Source organism: Dicentrarchus labrax, unplaced genomic scaffold, assembly GCF_905237075.1.
Source record: "Dicentrarchus labrax unplaced genomic scaffold, dlabrax2021, whole genome shotgun sequence".
NCBI lineage: Eukaryota > Metazoa > Chordata > Actinopteri > Moronidae > Dicentrarchus > Dicentrarchus labrax.
In genome coordinates, this window is record NW_026136724.1 from 12130151 (window position 1) to 12146380 (window position 16230).

The 16230-nt window shown below is 40.4% G+C and overlaps 1 protein-coding gene across 1 annotated transcript; it reads left to right on the plus strand.

The window, feature by feature from the left end:
* Positions 1–1524: 1524 nt before the first annotated feature.
* nudt4b (nudix (nucleoside diphosphate linked moiety X)-type motif 4b) lies at positions 1525–15775 on the plus strand. The gene is made up of 5 exons (XM_051392748.1): positions 1525–2113; positions 9796–9906; positions 11345–11389; positions 11628–11715; positions 12128–15775. The coding sequence occupies exons 1-5, from the start codon at positions 2018–2020 to the stop codon at positions 12346–12348; spliced, it is 561 nt and encodes a 186-aa protein (XP_051248708.1). The 5' UTR covers positions 1525–2017; the 3' UTR covers positions 12349–15775.
* Positions 15776–16230: the final 455 nt, after the last annotated feature.

A 16230-nucleotide genomic window follows, 5' to 3' on the forward strand; every position in this document is an offset into this window, starting at 1 on the left:
CACCCCCAAAAGACCCCAAACACAAAAAACTACAATCTAAGAAGACGTTACTAGTTGGCTAATTTTGTAGAGCTCAGTTCAAGCAAGCGGTGGAGTTATTTTTCAAGCCACTGATCTTTGAACGTTAAAGCTTTCCTTTAGCAAATAAAAGGGGACAGAATGTACCAATACACAGGAACTTGAAACATGGAAGTCCCAAAAGAAAAAAGCTATCATGGCTGACTGCATCTGACAAATACATGAGCTTATAACAGGGCTGGTTTTATTTGTTGGCTTTGAATGGCATTAATACTGAGCTTGAGGTTTAATAACTGTGAGGAGAGGTAAGCCCGAAGCCTGTAGGGTTAAGACTATGGTGTTCTTAACATATTTGGGGGATTTTACAGCTTTGATTTAAGAATTGGAGGTTTATACCCCACTAAGATCAAAGCCAGGGTGGGGCTTGCATGTGTTGGGATTGAACCTAAAACCTTCCAGGAGGATCTGGAAGCTTCACTTATGGACAATTCTTCCCAGCAGACGTGTTGAAAAAGCACAGGTGTTACTAATAACATTAACAACAATGGCTCTGTTGTGTTCAGGTGTCCCAGTGTGTGACTGAGGGAAACTGAGGCAGCTAAATGGAATACAGCCATCATTAACTTTATTGTTTACACCTGTGCTTTTCCTGCTGCGCCATTATTTTGAAAATGTTCTGCTTCATCCTTGATTGTGTTCTGTTTTGTGTTGCCATTTACATGAAACTCACAGGAATGATATTTAGACCGTGAAAGTCCAGAGTGTTTTAACACAATACTAAGACTTCATGCGTGGATTGTAAAGCTGTCTTGGTAGCGTAGATATATACTAAGAAAACATTTTACAAGGTATAAATCACACTATTGAACACACTGAAATCTTTGTGTTTTTTGGGGGGATTTTGGGGATTGTAGTAACCTGGAAGGACATTATATTTAACAATTTTGTCTTTGTTTAGGCTGATTACAGTATTATTAGACTTTTTTATTAGTTTTATATTTGACTATTTCTAGATTAAAGTATTTCCCAACCAGAATTGTATTCTTGGCAGCGTGGAGAATGTTTTTAAAACAGCATTTAGACATTAAAATAAGGAATATAGATATCAAACTCACTGAATAAACGAATAAAACCTGAAATTGTTGTTATTTTAGATGCTCTCTCTCTCTCTCTCTCTATATATATATATATTATATATATATATTTCATGTCTAATCACCTCTCCATGAACCGTTATTGTAGATATTGCACCACAGAGCAATCCCCAGGATAAAAAATCTTATTGATTGAGCCTCTTCCTCCTCAGTGACTGCACTCTGAAACAGGTCAGCTTGTTAAAAAATGCTCCCGTGCTCTGCTGGAGATCTGCACAAATTTACGCATTTGTTTATTATCACACTGTTTTGCCCCCCCAGCCCCTAGAAGTGTAGCCCCGCCCACCTGTGTCTAACCCAACCAATGAGCTCACTCCTGCCTCAGAGGAGTGATCTGTATATCTAAACTCCGGGCTGCCTGTTCATTGTACTGAGTCAGCGGCCATGCGCAAATGGATCCAGAGGAGGGCTGTGCTGTGTAGGCTGTAGTCTACATAAGATCTGTGCCTGCGGGGCTGCACACTCACTGCCGACTTGGAAATCACAGGCAGCAACTGGAGGCTTCACTTTGCATTTGAATCATCTGAGAGACGCACTGATTTTTATTTTTGTTGTTGTTGTTGTTGTTTGTTTGTTTTATGAGGAAAAACATAAATCCGGGATAGTCTGACGGGTACCTTGGGATCTCTCCAGCAAACCCTCCTCCTCCTCCTCCTCCTCCTCCTCTTGCTACTGACCATCTCGGACCCCGCGGATGCAGAGAGCAGCAACGATGCGGCGGCTCTGCTGTTAACTCGTTGGACCCTCCTCCTCCTCCTCTTCTTCCTCCTTCTCTCTCTCTTTTTTTTTGTTTGCCGTTTTTTTTTTTTTTTTTTTGTATCTAAAGGAGGCAGAATAAACCCACAATGAAGCTCAAGCCGAACCAGACCAGGACCTACGATGGCGAGGGCTTCAAGAAACGAGCAGCGTGTCTGTGCTTCAAGAATGAACGTGAGGAAGAGGTGAGAGATGATACGCAGTGTAACGTTGTAACGCGTTATGGACCATATGGACTGGGTTTGTGTGTGACTTTGTGGCCTAGTCATCTCTTATCTGCACCCAGTCATTCAAACAACACAGCGGTGGTTGTGAGTTTAAAAACAAAATCACGTTAAATGTTTGGTTTTTTTTTTTTTCATTTTTTTTTTATTCATGGCGGCTCCTGTTAGGTGTAGCTATGGTCTCTGCTGTGTTTCTCTCAGTGACACTGTTTTGGTTTGTGTTTCCGTGCTGTTGCTGCCGCCGCTGATGCGCCTTGGGCCATCCAGTTTAGGCTAGTTTGAGGAGCACGTAGAGAAAGGGGAGGAAAAAAAAAAAAAAGAAAAGAGGCTGTTGCTAAGGTAGCTTCAGTTAGCAACACACTACCAACGTTCGCGAGTTTCAGAATAAAACACCTGACTAACAAACTCCCGTTCGAAACTGCTTGGAGTTAAAGGGGAAGCTCTTTATTTTGAAGGCAAATTAACTCTACTTCCTGTTAGCTTCTCGCCAGCTTGGAGTCGCTCTCGCCGAGGGGGCGAGGCGCTCTGCTGCACGTTTCCTTTTTAATAGCGAGTTTAACGTCGGCGAGTGAGGAGATGAGAATACAGGCCACAGGTCTATAATTACAGAAATCTATCAAATGTCACGTCGCCACATTTAATACCACGACAGGGCAAGCATCCATGACCGGGCAGTGGCCATTCATGATTGTGCTGCATCCCGCCGGCCTTCAGCGGCGCAGCTGCGTAGCGACTATGTGGATGAGGATTTAAAGGGACCTGTACCATGTAAATAATGGATATGGGGTGACTGACTTATTGTTGTTGTGTCTTACAGACTTTTCTCGGTGATATACAATACAGTAGATCCACTCTAAAGGGGATTCATGTAGAAGGGAGCAGTGTTGAATTGTGTAAGTGTAATAATACATGTCATATTCCCAGGGTATTTAGGTTATTATAAGAGATAATATAACATTTTTGTGGTTGGTTTTTATTTCGTATGTTTTGGGTAACACAGTTACAGATGTTTTTTTTTTTTTTTTTAGTTTTACATGCAACAAACAAAAAACAAAAACAAAAATTAATGAAAAAAAAAAGGGTTTGTCAAAATGTGTCTGAAAACTTTAACAAATGGATACACAAAAACATTTCTGTCACAGTCAGACAGGACAGACAGATCTTATACTTACTATCTACTATCCAGAGAGCCTTTATTAGCATACATGAGGCATTAGGCCAGTGCTTGATCAAATGACACTCTCCATGTACAGAAAACCAACTTCTTTGGCTTATTTCATAGCTTAGTATGTGATTGATTGATTATAGCCAAGGTTAAACCCTATTATATTAAGTGCTTACATATATTCATGCGTGGGAAGTTACTGGTTCCCTTTGTGGGGCTAATAATAATATCCATTCATCCATAATCCTATATTTATGTCTAAACATCAGGACAACATCTCTGTTATTGTGGGATATTCTGGCATGTCTAAATTGAGCTTATTTGGGCTTGGCATAAACAAACTGTTACACAATATACTGTAAAAGCAGCCCAGTCTGGTGTCACTAGACTGGCACAGAGAGGTCTGCCTGAGCCCTCCAGTGTTTGGCTGTACAAAACACAGATCTGAAGATTGATACACACACACACACACGCACACACTGCTCACTTACCCATGAGCAGATGTTATGTCATCATTATGTCTGAGTTTTGGTGACAAAAATGGTGACATAAAATCAGAGCATTTTGTATTTTATGTTATAAGACATGGTGTCTGCACTACTTTGCCCTTGCGTAATGTTTCTCAGAACTTCTTTGTACACTGTGATTATTTTCTTATACTTTGTAGTTCCACAAAAGGACAGTCAGAGGATATTGTGACAACAGAAGTGTGTAGGTGTGATCATCGCCCTCAAGATTTTCAGGCTTTGACAGGCGTGTCTGCTCATGCAACCACAGAGATGACACTGCTTGAAGTAGGAGAACCAATCTGGTGCTCTGATCGTGATTGTGCACGCTGACAATGGCAGTTTTCTGTCTAAAGAAGCTTGAGATATGTGGCTTTGTGTTATCGATACTTATTTTAAACACATGGTTACACACACACACACACACACACACACACACACACACACACACACACACACACACAGTCAGTCAGTTCCTAGACATAGGAGATCGAACTGTGGTGAAATAAGAGCCATACATGCTGCTGGACTGTTTTGTTTTGGAGAGGAAAGGAGAAAGCTGAGCCCTTGGGGCGAGGTACTCTGACAGCAATTAAACTCCCAACTGAGGAAAACGTGAACCTGACAGAGCAGAGGGACGGCAGCGATAGCTGAATAGGGCGCCTTTAGTTTAACAGCATATGAGCTGCTTGGGGCCTGTGTGCCAAGAGAGCTTCTTTAATTATTTTACATCATAATAGTGCAGTAATAAGTTGTTGGAACCCTAATAAAGTAAGTAGTTTATATCTGAAAGAATACATAATTAAGTCTCATTCATTTATTTAATTCTAATTGAAACAAGTAGATGAACTTCTGAAGTTATTCTAATTGGATATTGGGAAGTGTGCAGAGAAAGCCTCACACACTGTGTGTGTGTGTGCGTGTGTGTGTGTGTGTGTGTGTGTGTGTGTGTGTGTGTGTGTGTGTGTGTAGCTGAGCAAAGTTTTTGTGAAATGGTTTCATCACAACTTTCTCACCTGGTTGCTGCGCAGAAGCATCTAAATGTAGTCGAAAGTAAAGCTTTAAAGCTGCTGTAGTCAATATTTTTATATTAACAATACATTAAATGAGTGTATAATGTGAAATGGACTGCTCTTAATGACTTACCTACAGAGAATTATTCCCTTTCTCTGTAGTTCCTCGCAGCAACAGCAGGCAGCTGTTTTTTCAATGAAAACAACTCGAAGTGTACGCTACCTGCCCAGCACCAAACACTAGACAGATAAAGTTGGCAACTAGCTGGTGGACATAGTAAAGCATTTAGCAGCTAAAGAGGCAGATATTGGAGATCAAAACAGAGCTAAAAGGAGGGTGAATATTGGATTCTCACTCACCAGGATGCCAGAAACATAACTCCATATGAAAACTAATGTCACCTCATATCTTCTGGATGTGTAAACAGGCAACCTTTTGCTAACATGTCTGCCCAATCAACCTTAAATGGTGATAATATGTCAATGTTGTGTTCACAGCTTGTTCACACTTCCCTCAAGTGTCAGAGTCCTTTTTTAAGTTAGCTGTAGTCGATCTTTATTACTAAATCCAACCTCTTAATAGCACCATTAAAATCTTAAGGATTTAGAAGCAACCCAATGCGTAACATACTGCATCTGTGTTGAGGCTTTATTAAAGTAACCTTTATATAATGCTGCAGATGCATGCGTTATTCAGAGTGAGATTGGGATAACACCTCCAGCAGTAACCTCCGTCTTTATCAGTGTGTACACAGATGCTACACTTTGAAGGTACTGCAGCAGATTGTAAATAATGTCATACTCGAAATGGGAGGGGAGGTTATCAGTGTGAGTGGATGCCTCATCATAAAGTCAGAAACGTAGGCGTTCAGTCTCTCTGTCTTTGTCTCTCCTGCTGTTTGTCTCCGGCGTTGCCTGTTTACGACTCCTCTCTTATTTGTTGATACCTGTATAATGCAGCGACTATATTACCGTCTTAGCACTATTGATTCCTCCCCCTGCACTTGTGTACTCGAGTGTCTTAGACTTTCCATCATTCTCTCCTCCCAGCTCCCCGGCCTGACCTGGCATTTGGAGCCTTCTTTATTTGACAGCTACAGGCGTTCCTCCTCGGGGAGGAGGAGGAGGTGTTTATGTCCTCCAGAATATCCCTGCCTCCTGTCCCTGTCTGAGGCCATGCCAGAGGACTTGCTGTCATAAGCCACGTTTCCACCGCAGGAACTTTCCTTGTGCCTACCGATCATAGTTCTGATATTTCAAATTGAGTGAAGAATGACTGATAATCTTTTCTAAATCAGTGACAACAAGACAGACATTTGCATTTATTGCATGTCCATGTTGGTTATCCAGGAGTTAAAGCTTGTTTTTGTGTAACGTTGCACTGTAAGATTAACTTTTGGAATACGAGAAAGGGTGAGTCTTAACATTCGCCCGTGGTGTTTTCCATTACCCGGATAAGATTTATTGTATGTCGCCTCCGAATCTGCCCACCACCTTTCACACTGGGGGCCCCTGGGTAGTGGTGTGAGTTGCAAAACAGTAAAATGTCACCGGGAAACACTGAAGTGTTCCTCTGGGGTTTCTCCTTAACCCTGCCCCCTCTCTCCAAATATAAAGTGGGTTTCTGTGTGCTCAGAGCTCAGCTGTCAGGTGACCTATCTATCGTGACTGTGTGAGTTATTTTGTTTAGTTTTTTTTCATCATGCTTTATGTAGCGTATGTTATGGTATGGTTTAAGTTTGAGGCAATGTTACCTGTTTTTCTTTTTTAAAACTTAGAGGAATGTTCAGAAAGAATAAAGTTTTGGTTATAGATCATGTGTTATTCCCAACCAGTGAGACTTTTACTCCTGGGGTACTTATACTTGCCAAGGGGAACTTGGAAAGATTTGTAGAGAAGCTCAACTAATTTGACAAAATGAAGACTATCATTTAATTAAAAAAGCATAAATATATATATATATATATATATATATATATATATATATATATTTATATATATATATAGCACAAATTAAGTTAGCTGTACACTGCAGTTGGGAGTGCTTAGAAAGTAGTTTGTAACTGAGCACATGACTCTGAATAGTTAACTAAAAGTATGAATGGTTGAGGTAGATAATAGAAACAGTTCAAATAGATAAATGTAATGAATAAATTGTTGATAGGTAAAAGTATTGGATAAATGGTGAAAACGCTACAGGCATCAGATGGTAGAGCAGTAATGGATGTTGAAATAGAAAGCTAAAAGCTTCGTTGTATGAAGAAATGTCCACTTTTATAAAAATGTAATAGCGTTAAATGAAATTTGGTTTAAAATCAGTTCAAAAGAACACATTTGGAGCATTAAGGGTGGTGTTGAAAGGATACTTCAGTTCATGTGACTGGGCTGTTAGGTACGGATCTCTGACCACTTAATGAACTTCAAATACTTGCATTTCAGTGAATTGACTTGTCCAAGTGACTTGGTGCTCAGAGAGGTCGAAAGGAAAGCTTGCAGGGTTGATTTTGTTGTGATGGCAAACTGACGTCTCCTTTTTTCAAAGTTTAAAAGGCAACACCAAACCCCCGCTGCTCCCTCTCATGAACGGGTAGCTGCATTCATCTCAGAAGCACACGTGAAGAAACAAATTCTTAATTACACACAGTTTGTAATATGTCGATTGAGTGCTCTACATTCCTAAATTCATTAAAACCAAACTAAATGCAGCCCGCGCTGTATTCTGACGACGGACAGATAAGAATTCCTGGGGGGCAGCAACCACAAGATAAAAATGGAACAACCAAAGCAGAAATTTGCTTTGTCCCCGCTGCCCCGGAAGCTCCACGGCTTTTGTTTTGTATACATCTCACACTCGGCTTAGGATGAGTTGACACCAGTGATCTCCCTGTAAGCCCCGCTGGCTGCAGCTCAGCACGCAGACACACACAGTCAGTGTGCTCCGAAATCTCCAACATCCAAAAGATAAAGACTGAATGATATTTTGTTTTTTATTACATCATGAAATGGCGCATCCTGCACAGAAGTACATGACACAATAACAGCCCATAAGAAAACAGACTGCTGGCAGGTGACATTCATGTTCAAAAGGAGTACAAATAAATCATTGCTGCATATGAAACATCTCACACGTCTTCTAAATCTTTCAAACATCTTTTTTCTTAGTTTTCACAGATTGTGATTTAAAGGACAAAACGTTCACATTCAGTTTGTTTTAGCTCACCTCATTGGCAAAGGCCAGCCTGCACATCAAAGGGCTCACTCAAACAGGTTACAAGGTTCAACTTTGCACATTTATTTTACAGTTTGCACTCTACCGAGAAGACGTCATGTTCTGCACCAGCACCATAAATACTATTAGTGTAAATGCCCCCTTTCCTTTAACACACGTCACTTACTGTACTTACTGTAAAACATGCACCTGTTGCATTCAATAAACACCTGTTATGTTTTTCTTGAACCTTTTCATTACCGGAAAATGTTTACTAAGCATGCTCACACTTAATCCACATCATCATGCTCGACATTCTTACTGTATAGCTGCACACTTGAGGGCCCCCCCTCCCCCCCCCCCCCTTCCTCCACCTCCCGCCCTTCATCCTGTAACCTACATCGTGTGGGAATAAGCAGGTGGCCGAGTTGGGTGAATGGCACGTGAGGGAGACGGCAGCCGACAGCGCTCACTGGTCAAGGCCCCAAGCATGTGGCGTCCAATCGGTTTGGCCGTCGGCCTCGGCTCCTTAGGAGATCCTGAGAAGTTCTCTGTTGGATGCAGCCACAATCCCATTAGGGAACGTAAGGGAAGCTATACGAAAGCTGAGTTAGGATTAAATGACAGACTGACTCCTCTGGCAGATTACTGGATATGGTGATGAGATGGGTGGCAGAGGTGGATGTTGCCATATGTTGCACAAGCTGCTTAACACACATTTCTCTCTTTAATGCACGTATAGTAAGATTCACTGATCGTTGTATATTGTAAAATAATTTCGGAGCTGACAAAGAACTGACAGTCACACGCTGTGAGATTCAAAACAAACCAATGACAAGACTGCACTTGAATCCTCTTTAATTAGCTTTTCTTATACTGCCTGATGATATCACTGCAACCTGTGTCCTGTCACACAGACCGTGTTTTAACAGTGATTGAATTTCTTCATGCAAATGTGATAATGTTTATAGCAGGTGTGCATGTGTCTGTTGTGGTTGCTATATGGATACTGGAAGAAACTGCAGACACAGGCACATCTGATCCGTGCATATCGCTGTACACTGCAACTGTAGTGTAATTCAAGCCCTGCAGGCCACTCAGGGGGAGTAATGACAGAATTTGAGTGGCTTATGCTTGGTTTACATGCATTGTTTGCCGGGGTCATGTTGTGCTGGAACCGTTTCAACACTGGCTTTGATTGAGATTCATCGCCGGGCTGGAAAAATCCCAAAAATGTTATTTGCGAAGGAGACTGATAATCGAAACCTCAGAGAAAGGACAAACTAAAAATAGTTGGAGAGAAATATATTCGATGCACGCTAAGATACCCTAAAACATATGAATAAATAATTAGATTCAGCTAACGCCGTTTTTGAATGTGGATCATTATATTTTTCGATATATTCCATTAATTCCATGTATTTCTTTCACTCAGAAGACCATTTACACAAAATATCACGTTTTATTGAAATATTTAAAGCAGAGGTGGATCTCCTGTAAGCAACAACGGAGAATAAATAGCAGAGGCAGCACCAATCATCAGCCGTCACTCCTTGAGACCTGAGTCAAAAAGGGGTCAAGGGTCATATCTCATGTTAAATCCTCAGTTTCAATGTGACGTCAAGTCAAGGCCACTGAATAGAGCAAGGAAGTCACTGAGGCAAATATAAATGTACTAATGTTCCCATTAAATGTAGCTCTGAATTGAGACATTTTACAGTTCATAATGTGTCCTTTCTTTTCTTTTACAGGTTCTGCTGGTCAGCAGCAGTCGGCACCCAGACCAGTGGATCGTTCCCGGAGGCGGGATGGAGCCAGAAGAGGAGCCGTGTGGTGCAGCAGTGCGGGAGGTGTTTGAGGAGGTGAATAAACCTTTTATAATACTATTTTTTTTTTTTTTTTTTTTTTTGATACCACGTGAACTGGGTCTCAACTGCAAAGCGAGGTCATTGTGTGAGGTCATAAAATGAGCGCACAACAAGAATGAACGTGGTCATATACATAGGTGGTTAAACGCAGCCGTTTCCAACCAAAAAAAATAGCCTCATATTTTATTTTGACAGTGTTGACCTACATCCAGAGACCACCTGTCTGTTATGTAACAGGCATTCAAAGCACCTTGTAAAAATGTGCTCTTTTTAAATGTCTTCCTGTTATAGCTGCTGTCGTCCTCTGTCGCTGCAGTTGTCTCTGTTCCAGCTGCAGGATTTTCCAAATAATTCTCATATTTTATTTTTTTTTTTACCAAAAAACCTAATACAGCTGTGATATTTTGGATAGGAAAATGGTCTTTCCATTCATTATTATAAGCGATCCTGCAAAATGCATTGGGGTTACGCGACTCTCCCACATCATTATCCATTTCCAGTCAGTGCTAGAATGACCAGAACCAGGGTTGCGTGGTTTCGAACAGTTGGCCGCAGCACGCATACTAAGGGTGAGATTCTCGAAGGGCCACGGTGTCAGTAGCTGAATGACTGAGGTGTCCGCTGGTATTTCAGAGGTCCCCCTGCTTAAGAACCTTGTGTTCTCAGCCACGTCAGCGGTCTAAACTTGGCTTCTCGTTGGATTCTTGTGCATTCACAGACACATCAGGAGGACACAGTGACACTTGTGAAGTATGCTGAGCAGGGCACTGGAGAAGGGGACAGATGTCATATGTCTTGACAGTAATTTGATTCCTGTGAAGTGCATCTGAATTAATGAAGCAACTGTTAAGTGTTATGAAAGGGACATAATTACATTTCCGTAATGATACTCTTTCAGGATTTGCGCCAGGTTTGTTATAAATAAATGACATATGCCAACCAGTCATAAAAAAACCTACACTGTTCTGTATAGAAATCATTACATCTTGGAGAGAAACAACCATTGTAGACAGTTTCTACAAAAATTGAAGAAGCTGGGTGGCCACATAGGATAAAAATAAAACTGTCTGGGTGCAGGGATTTATTCTGCAGTTTAATTCAGAGTGTTTTTGTGTTTGGGCAATTGTCTGTCAAGCATTTCTATATCCACACAAAGCCTGGGAGGTTACAGTAGAGTTCAGCGCATAGAGGCGGACCTGCAGAAGTTCTTTAAAACACTGAAATGTAATACACAATGCCCATTGTTTCGACACAGAATATGCACTGCTTTTCACCCTCTATTCGTATTTGTGACGGATTGTGCTGTAAGGCCACAGCTACTCAAAACTTTTTAAAATCATACAAAGAAGTGTCCTCTGCTGTCTGAATGTTCTGTAAACTAGGGAAAAAAAAAACTTTTTCTGATGTTTTTCTTTCTTTATTTTTTCCTCAGGCTGGCGTGAAGGGCAAACTAGGACGTTTGCTCGGTGTATTTGAGGTAAGATTTAATCTTTGAATGCATCAAAATAATTGAGATCTTTTAAGCAATACATCCACAAAACACAACAGAGACAGACATTGGAGAGCTAACACATAAAATTGCTACAAATGCAACATTTAGTTTTTTCAGAGCAGATTTGAAGACCATCTTGTCACTCTTCTTATTGCATTCCCGTATACTTCTGGTTTTGTTTTATCATGAAATATTTAGCCTCCTCTCCTTCTGATCCCTAAAGCAAAACCAAGATCGGAAGCACAGGACGTACGTGTATGTGTTGACTGTCACAGAAACGCTGGAGGCTTGGGAAGACTCCGTCAACATAGGTACAGTCCCCCTCCCCCCCGATGCAGACATCTTTTTATTTATGTGAAGGCCGGTGCATGGGGACTATGTGGGCAGAGGGGAATGCAGTGACAACAGGTGCCTATAAATCTAGGCCACTGATCTTAGCTACAGTGGTTCTTGGCTGCAGTATATTACAGCTGTCGGCAGCCTGGACACCAGTACTTTGTTATGTGCTCAGTGGAGAGCATCCTCAACCTGTTACTACGCCTGCCACATTCACCATTTTCTTATTTTGAAATCTGAAAGACGTAACAGCACATGCTATTTTGTATTCATACAGTATAAACAAAATGGATTAAGTGTGTATGCACTCTAATTGCACTAAACAAGGAAGACCCAATATGAAAGCCTCCTTTTAACTCATACATTGTGCTCTGTCTCCCTCTGCAGGCCGTAAGCGGGAGTGGTTCACCGTCGACGAGGCCATCAAAGTGCTGCAGAGCCACAAACCCGTCCACGCCGAGTACCTGAGGAGGCTCCAGCTCAGCTGCTCCCCAACCAACGGAAACTCCATCCTCCCGAGCCCCCCGCCGAACGACAACTACCCCCATTACAGCGCCACCGCCACCACTCCCTCGACGGGCAGCGTGTTGGGCACCTCCTGCAGATAGGACTGCACCAAAACCTCGTGTCCTGTCCAGCTCGGGCACTTCACTGAAAGTCTGTACAGTCTTGCATGAATCTAACGACTTTTCAGAGTTACGGCTCTCCTGTATGTATAATTTCTAGTCTTAGCTGCAGGACAGACCAAAGCCATCGCCAGAACTGTGTTAAAGACTCGTGTGACAGAGCGGGAGAAGTCTCTGACAGAACAACTGTGGATATAGCTGTCTCAAGAACTCTTTTTCTTTTGCTGGCAAACACCAGACTGATGAGCTGAAGCTTGGGAAGGAGAAGCTGCAGTGGACTCTGCGTGCATTAATGACCTGGTGAAGGAATGCCTTACAGAAACTGTATGAATGTTGTATTTGGGTTGTTTTATTTCACTAAAGGCCATTTTTATTTTCTTTTTAGCAGAATGGATATGCTTTCTAGTCAATAAAAAGAGTAATTGACCCCAAAGCACGTCCATGTGGGGAATGTTTCCAGACTTAATAATGTTTTAGTCATCAACCCATGATGATAACAGCATATATCATATTCTACTACATGGATCATGGATTTAAAAAAAAAAAAAAGCCTGAGCATTCATATGTTGCATTTTAATATAAAGTGGGGATTTTTTTCACACAATGCAATCACTAATTAACATTTTTCTAAAGATTAAGTTATTGGCCTAAAGTGATGAAGCCACCTCCAACATCTCCTTTCTACAAAATTAAATTGGGGAAAATGTCATGATAGAAATGTCTCTCAGCCCAAAAAGACAGGGTCAAAGGTCAAAGACGTACTATCTCACAGGACTGTACCAGCTGTCAGAGAGTTGATATGAAACTAAAAACTGGATATGAGTCATGATGCTGTGTTTATAGTTAAACTTTAACCTCTGAGGTTTTACACACGTCCGCTAACCTTGACTGTTCCAACAAACCGGTCTGTTGTCCATTTAAAAGCCACATACCTTTCGTCAGTGTTTACTGTTTCCCATGTTGTCACAGTGAAAGTATTTAATGCTGTAAAAGTACATCTCTGCCTTAGGTATTGTGCTGCTAGGGTCAATTGAGTTTATTTCAACTCTGGTCATTTAAAAAGTGGATTTTTCTTCAAATCATTTGTGTATTTTACTTTAAATGAAAATGACTATCTCTAAATTAATGCTCAGCAGTTTTTATCATGACTCATGGTGCTGCAAGGCGATTGAAAACAAAACGACAACCAAATGACGTAATTTCCTTGTACTATATGATTGTTTCCTTAACCACCTGCAGGTGACTAAGATTACTTGAGCCTACGGCTGCAACTAACAACTACTTTCATCATAGTTGCATTTGCCAATTATTTGCTTGATTAATCAATTTATGATTTGGTCTATAAAATGTAGAAAAAGAGTTATCACAGTTTCTCTCCATCAATTAATCGTTGCAGCTCTACTCGTATCCCACTAAGTCTGGGGCAGATTTTACTGGTTCAAAAAATACAACAAAAATGCAGTTTTAATATACATTTTTATTATTTCTTTGGGGTTTTTTGGTTGCTGCCTAAACAAGCTCAATTTTGGGGTCATCATCGAGTCAGTGTCCGGGGCCCCTTCTTTCTCTCTCCATGTGTCCTATATGTATTATATACTGTCAGTTAAAGGCAAACACAACTACAACAACTACATTTTGAATATGGAGACAGAAGTCCAAAGAAAAATGGCTCAACTCAGCAGTTAAACTGTAAACATTTGATAACAATGTTTTGCTTATGTAAGCGTTCGCGCTGAAAAGAGACACCCACTCACTCCTGTGTTGACAGCTGAATGACGACTAGTAACCATACAGAGATTTGTAAATAGCTTTGAAGAGAAACATTGAACATGTGTTTTTAACCTGAATGAATCTGTAAAATTTCTCTTAATATTTTATATATTTTTTAACAATGTATAAATTGCAGGAAAAAAACTGTGTAGAAAACCCACTGAGAACAGTATGTACAGTGTATTTGTATCGATGACAATGTGCCACAGGTTTAGGATATGAAGGCTGGTTGGTTTGGGTCTTAGAATGAAATAGAGACGGTAAAATTACTGCATTTTAAAATCACAATTTGGTGAAATCAGTGTCTGTCCATTAGGAATGAAGATGATCAGTGAGACGGCACGGAATAAGGCCTGGATAGATTTAATTTTAGAGATGTTGGGAAAACTAAACACAGTTTTTACAAAATATATATATACATAGCATCTTGCTGATCAACTTGTGTGCATCAGATACTCAAGACTGAGTATTAATATAGACATAAATGATGAAATTGGGTTTTTATAACATTTTTTGGGTGGGATATGTAGTTTTAGAAAATAAAGCCAGGGCAGTAATTATCAGAGAAATGTTTTGGAGGCTTAGGTAAAACTGAAAAGTTGAATTGGTCATACACTTTCACTTTCACAGACAAATATTAATTGTCTCGTTTATTTCCCATGTGACCCAGACTTATCTTTCAAAACTCATTTCAACTGCTCCATTGCAGTGTTTTATCTGCAGTATCATAAACTCTGATACACCAATTCAGCCCTCATAAACTTTCAGCCTAGTGTGGCGTAAATAAGGACTCCAACCACCTCAAACCTCTGTGTGTGTGTGTGTGTGTGTGTGTACGTGTGTGTGTATGTGTGTATGTGTGTATGTGTGTGTACGTGTGTACGTGTGTATTGTTGGTTGATGAACGTGAAATATGATGTGCCAAACTGAAAAAAAATTTTGGTGTTCAGGTGGGAAAAAAGTTTTTATGTCACATTAAATTATACAGATTTCTAGGCCAAAATTATAATAACCTTAAACATTGTTATGATTCACTTAATTAATGTAATTTCAGAATATAACTATTATAATGTGAACAAGTGTGTTTTAAGAGCTGCATCCTTCAATGTTGAAATAATGATTAATGAACCACATGCACTTATTCTTTTTACCCCATACTGTTTTTAAAATCCACTTGCCATGTGACATAAAGTTAACTCAAACCCATTAATCATGAAGTTATGTGGCTCAGTGTCCCCCTGAAACACCTTCTGTCTCCAACTGTTGGACCCTGTGTTTGATGCTTGGGTCTATGTTGAACTGTGAATGCTGCTTGTATGGAGTAAAGCATGACAGTGCGGATACGAATCCAACAAATGAAATGTATGCGCTCAAGTACAAAAAAAAATGTAAGACACTAAAGGACCGGTGTCGTGTGTGTTTGGTGGATTTTGGACAGCTTGATTGTTTGCTGAACACATTGTAATGTCACATGGGTGTATACGGAGAATTTTACTCAAATCAACTGAAATATTTGTCACCATTTTGTCATGAATATTATGCACAAAAAAGTTTCATGTGAACGTGATTTGAAGACCTGGACTGGAAAGATTGTTTCTGAGAAAAAGATTGCATTAAAGGGGGAAAAATCTTATTGCAACTGTGGTTGAATTTTCATTTATTTGAATCGACTGTGTACAATGTCATTCTCTCTCTTTTTTTTTTGTACAAGGAATCACTGTTTTGCAAATGATTCAGTGGTTTTGATTCTTGGAAGTTTAATGGATGAGAGGCCCCAGCAGCTGATTATCAAAAAGGATTATTGTATTAATAGCATGACTAGATAAACCTGCTATAGTAAAACCCACCAGGGTAAAAATATGTTCAACTTTCCACCCCCACCTCCCATTTTCAGGAAGGATTAACATCTGTAATGTTACACGTTTAAGTGGAGGACATTTTTGGGTGAGTCAGTTCGCACAGGATCAGATGACAGAGGCTGTAAAACTACATTTTGACTCTGGGACCAGATTTCCATCACTGATTTCCTCAAGCTAAAAATGCATTTGATCCACAACCAAAAGCATGTGAGCCTTCAGGACCGCTTTATGTAGC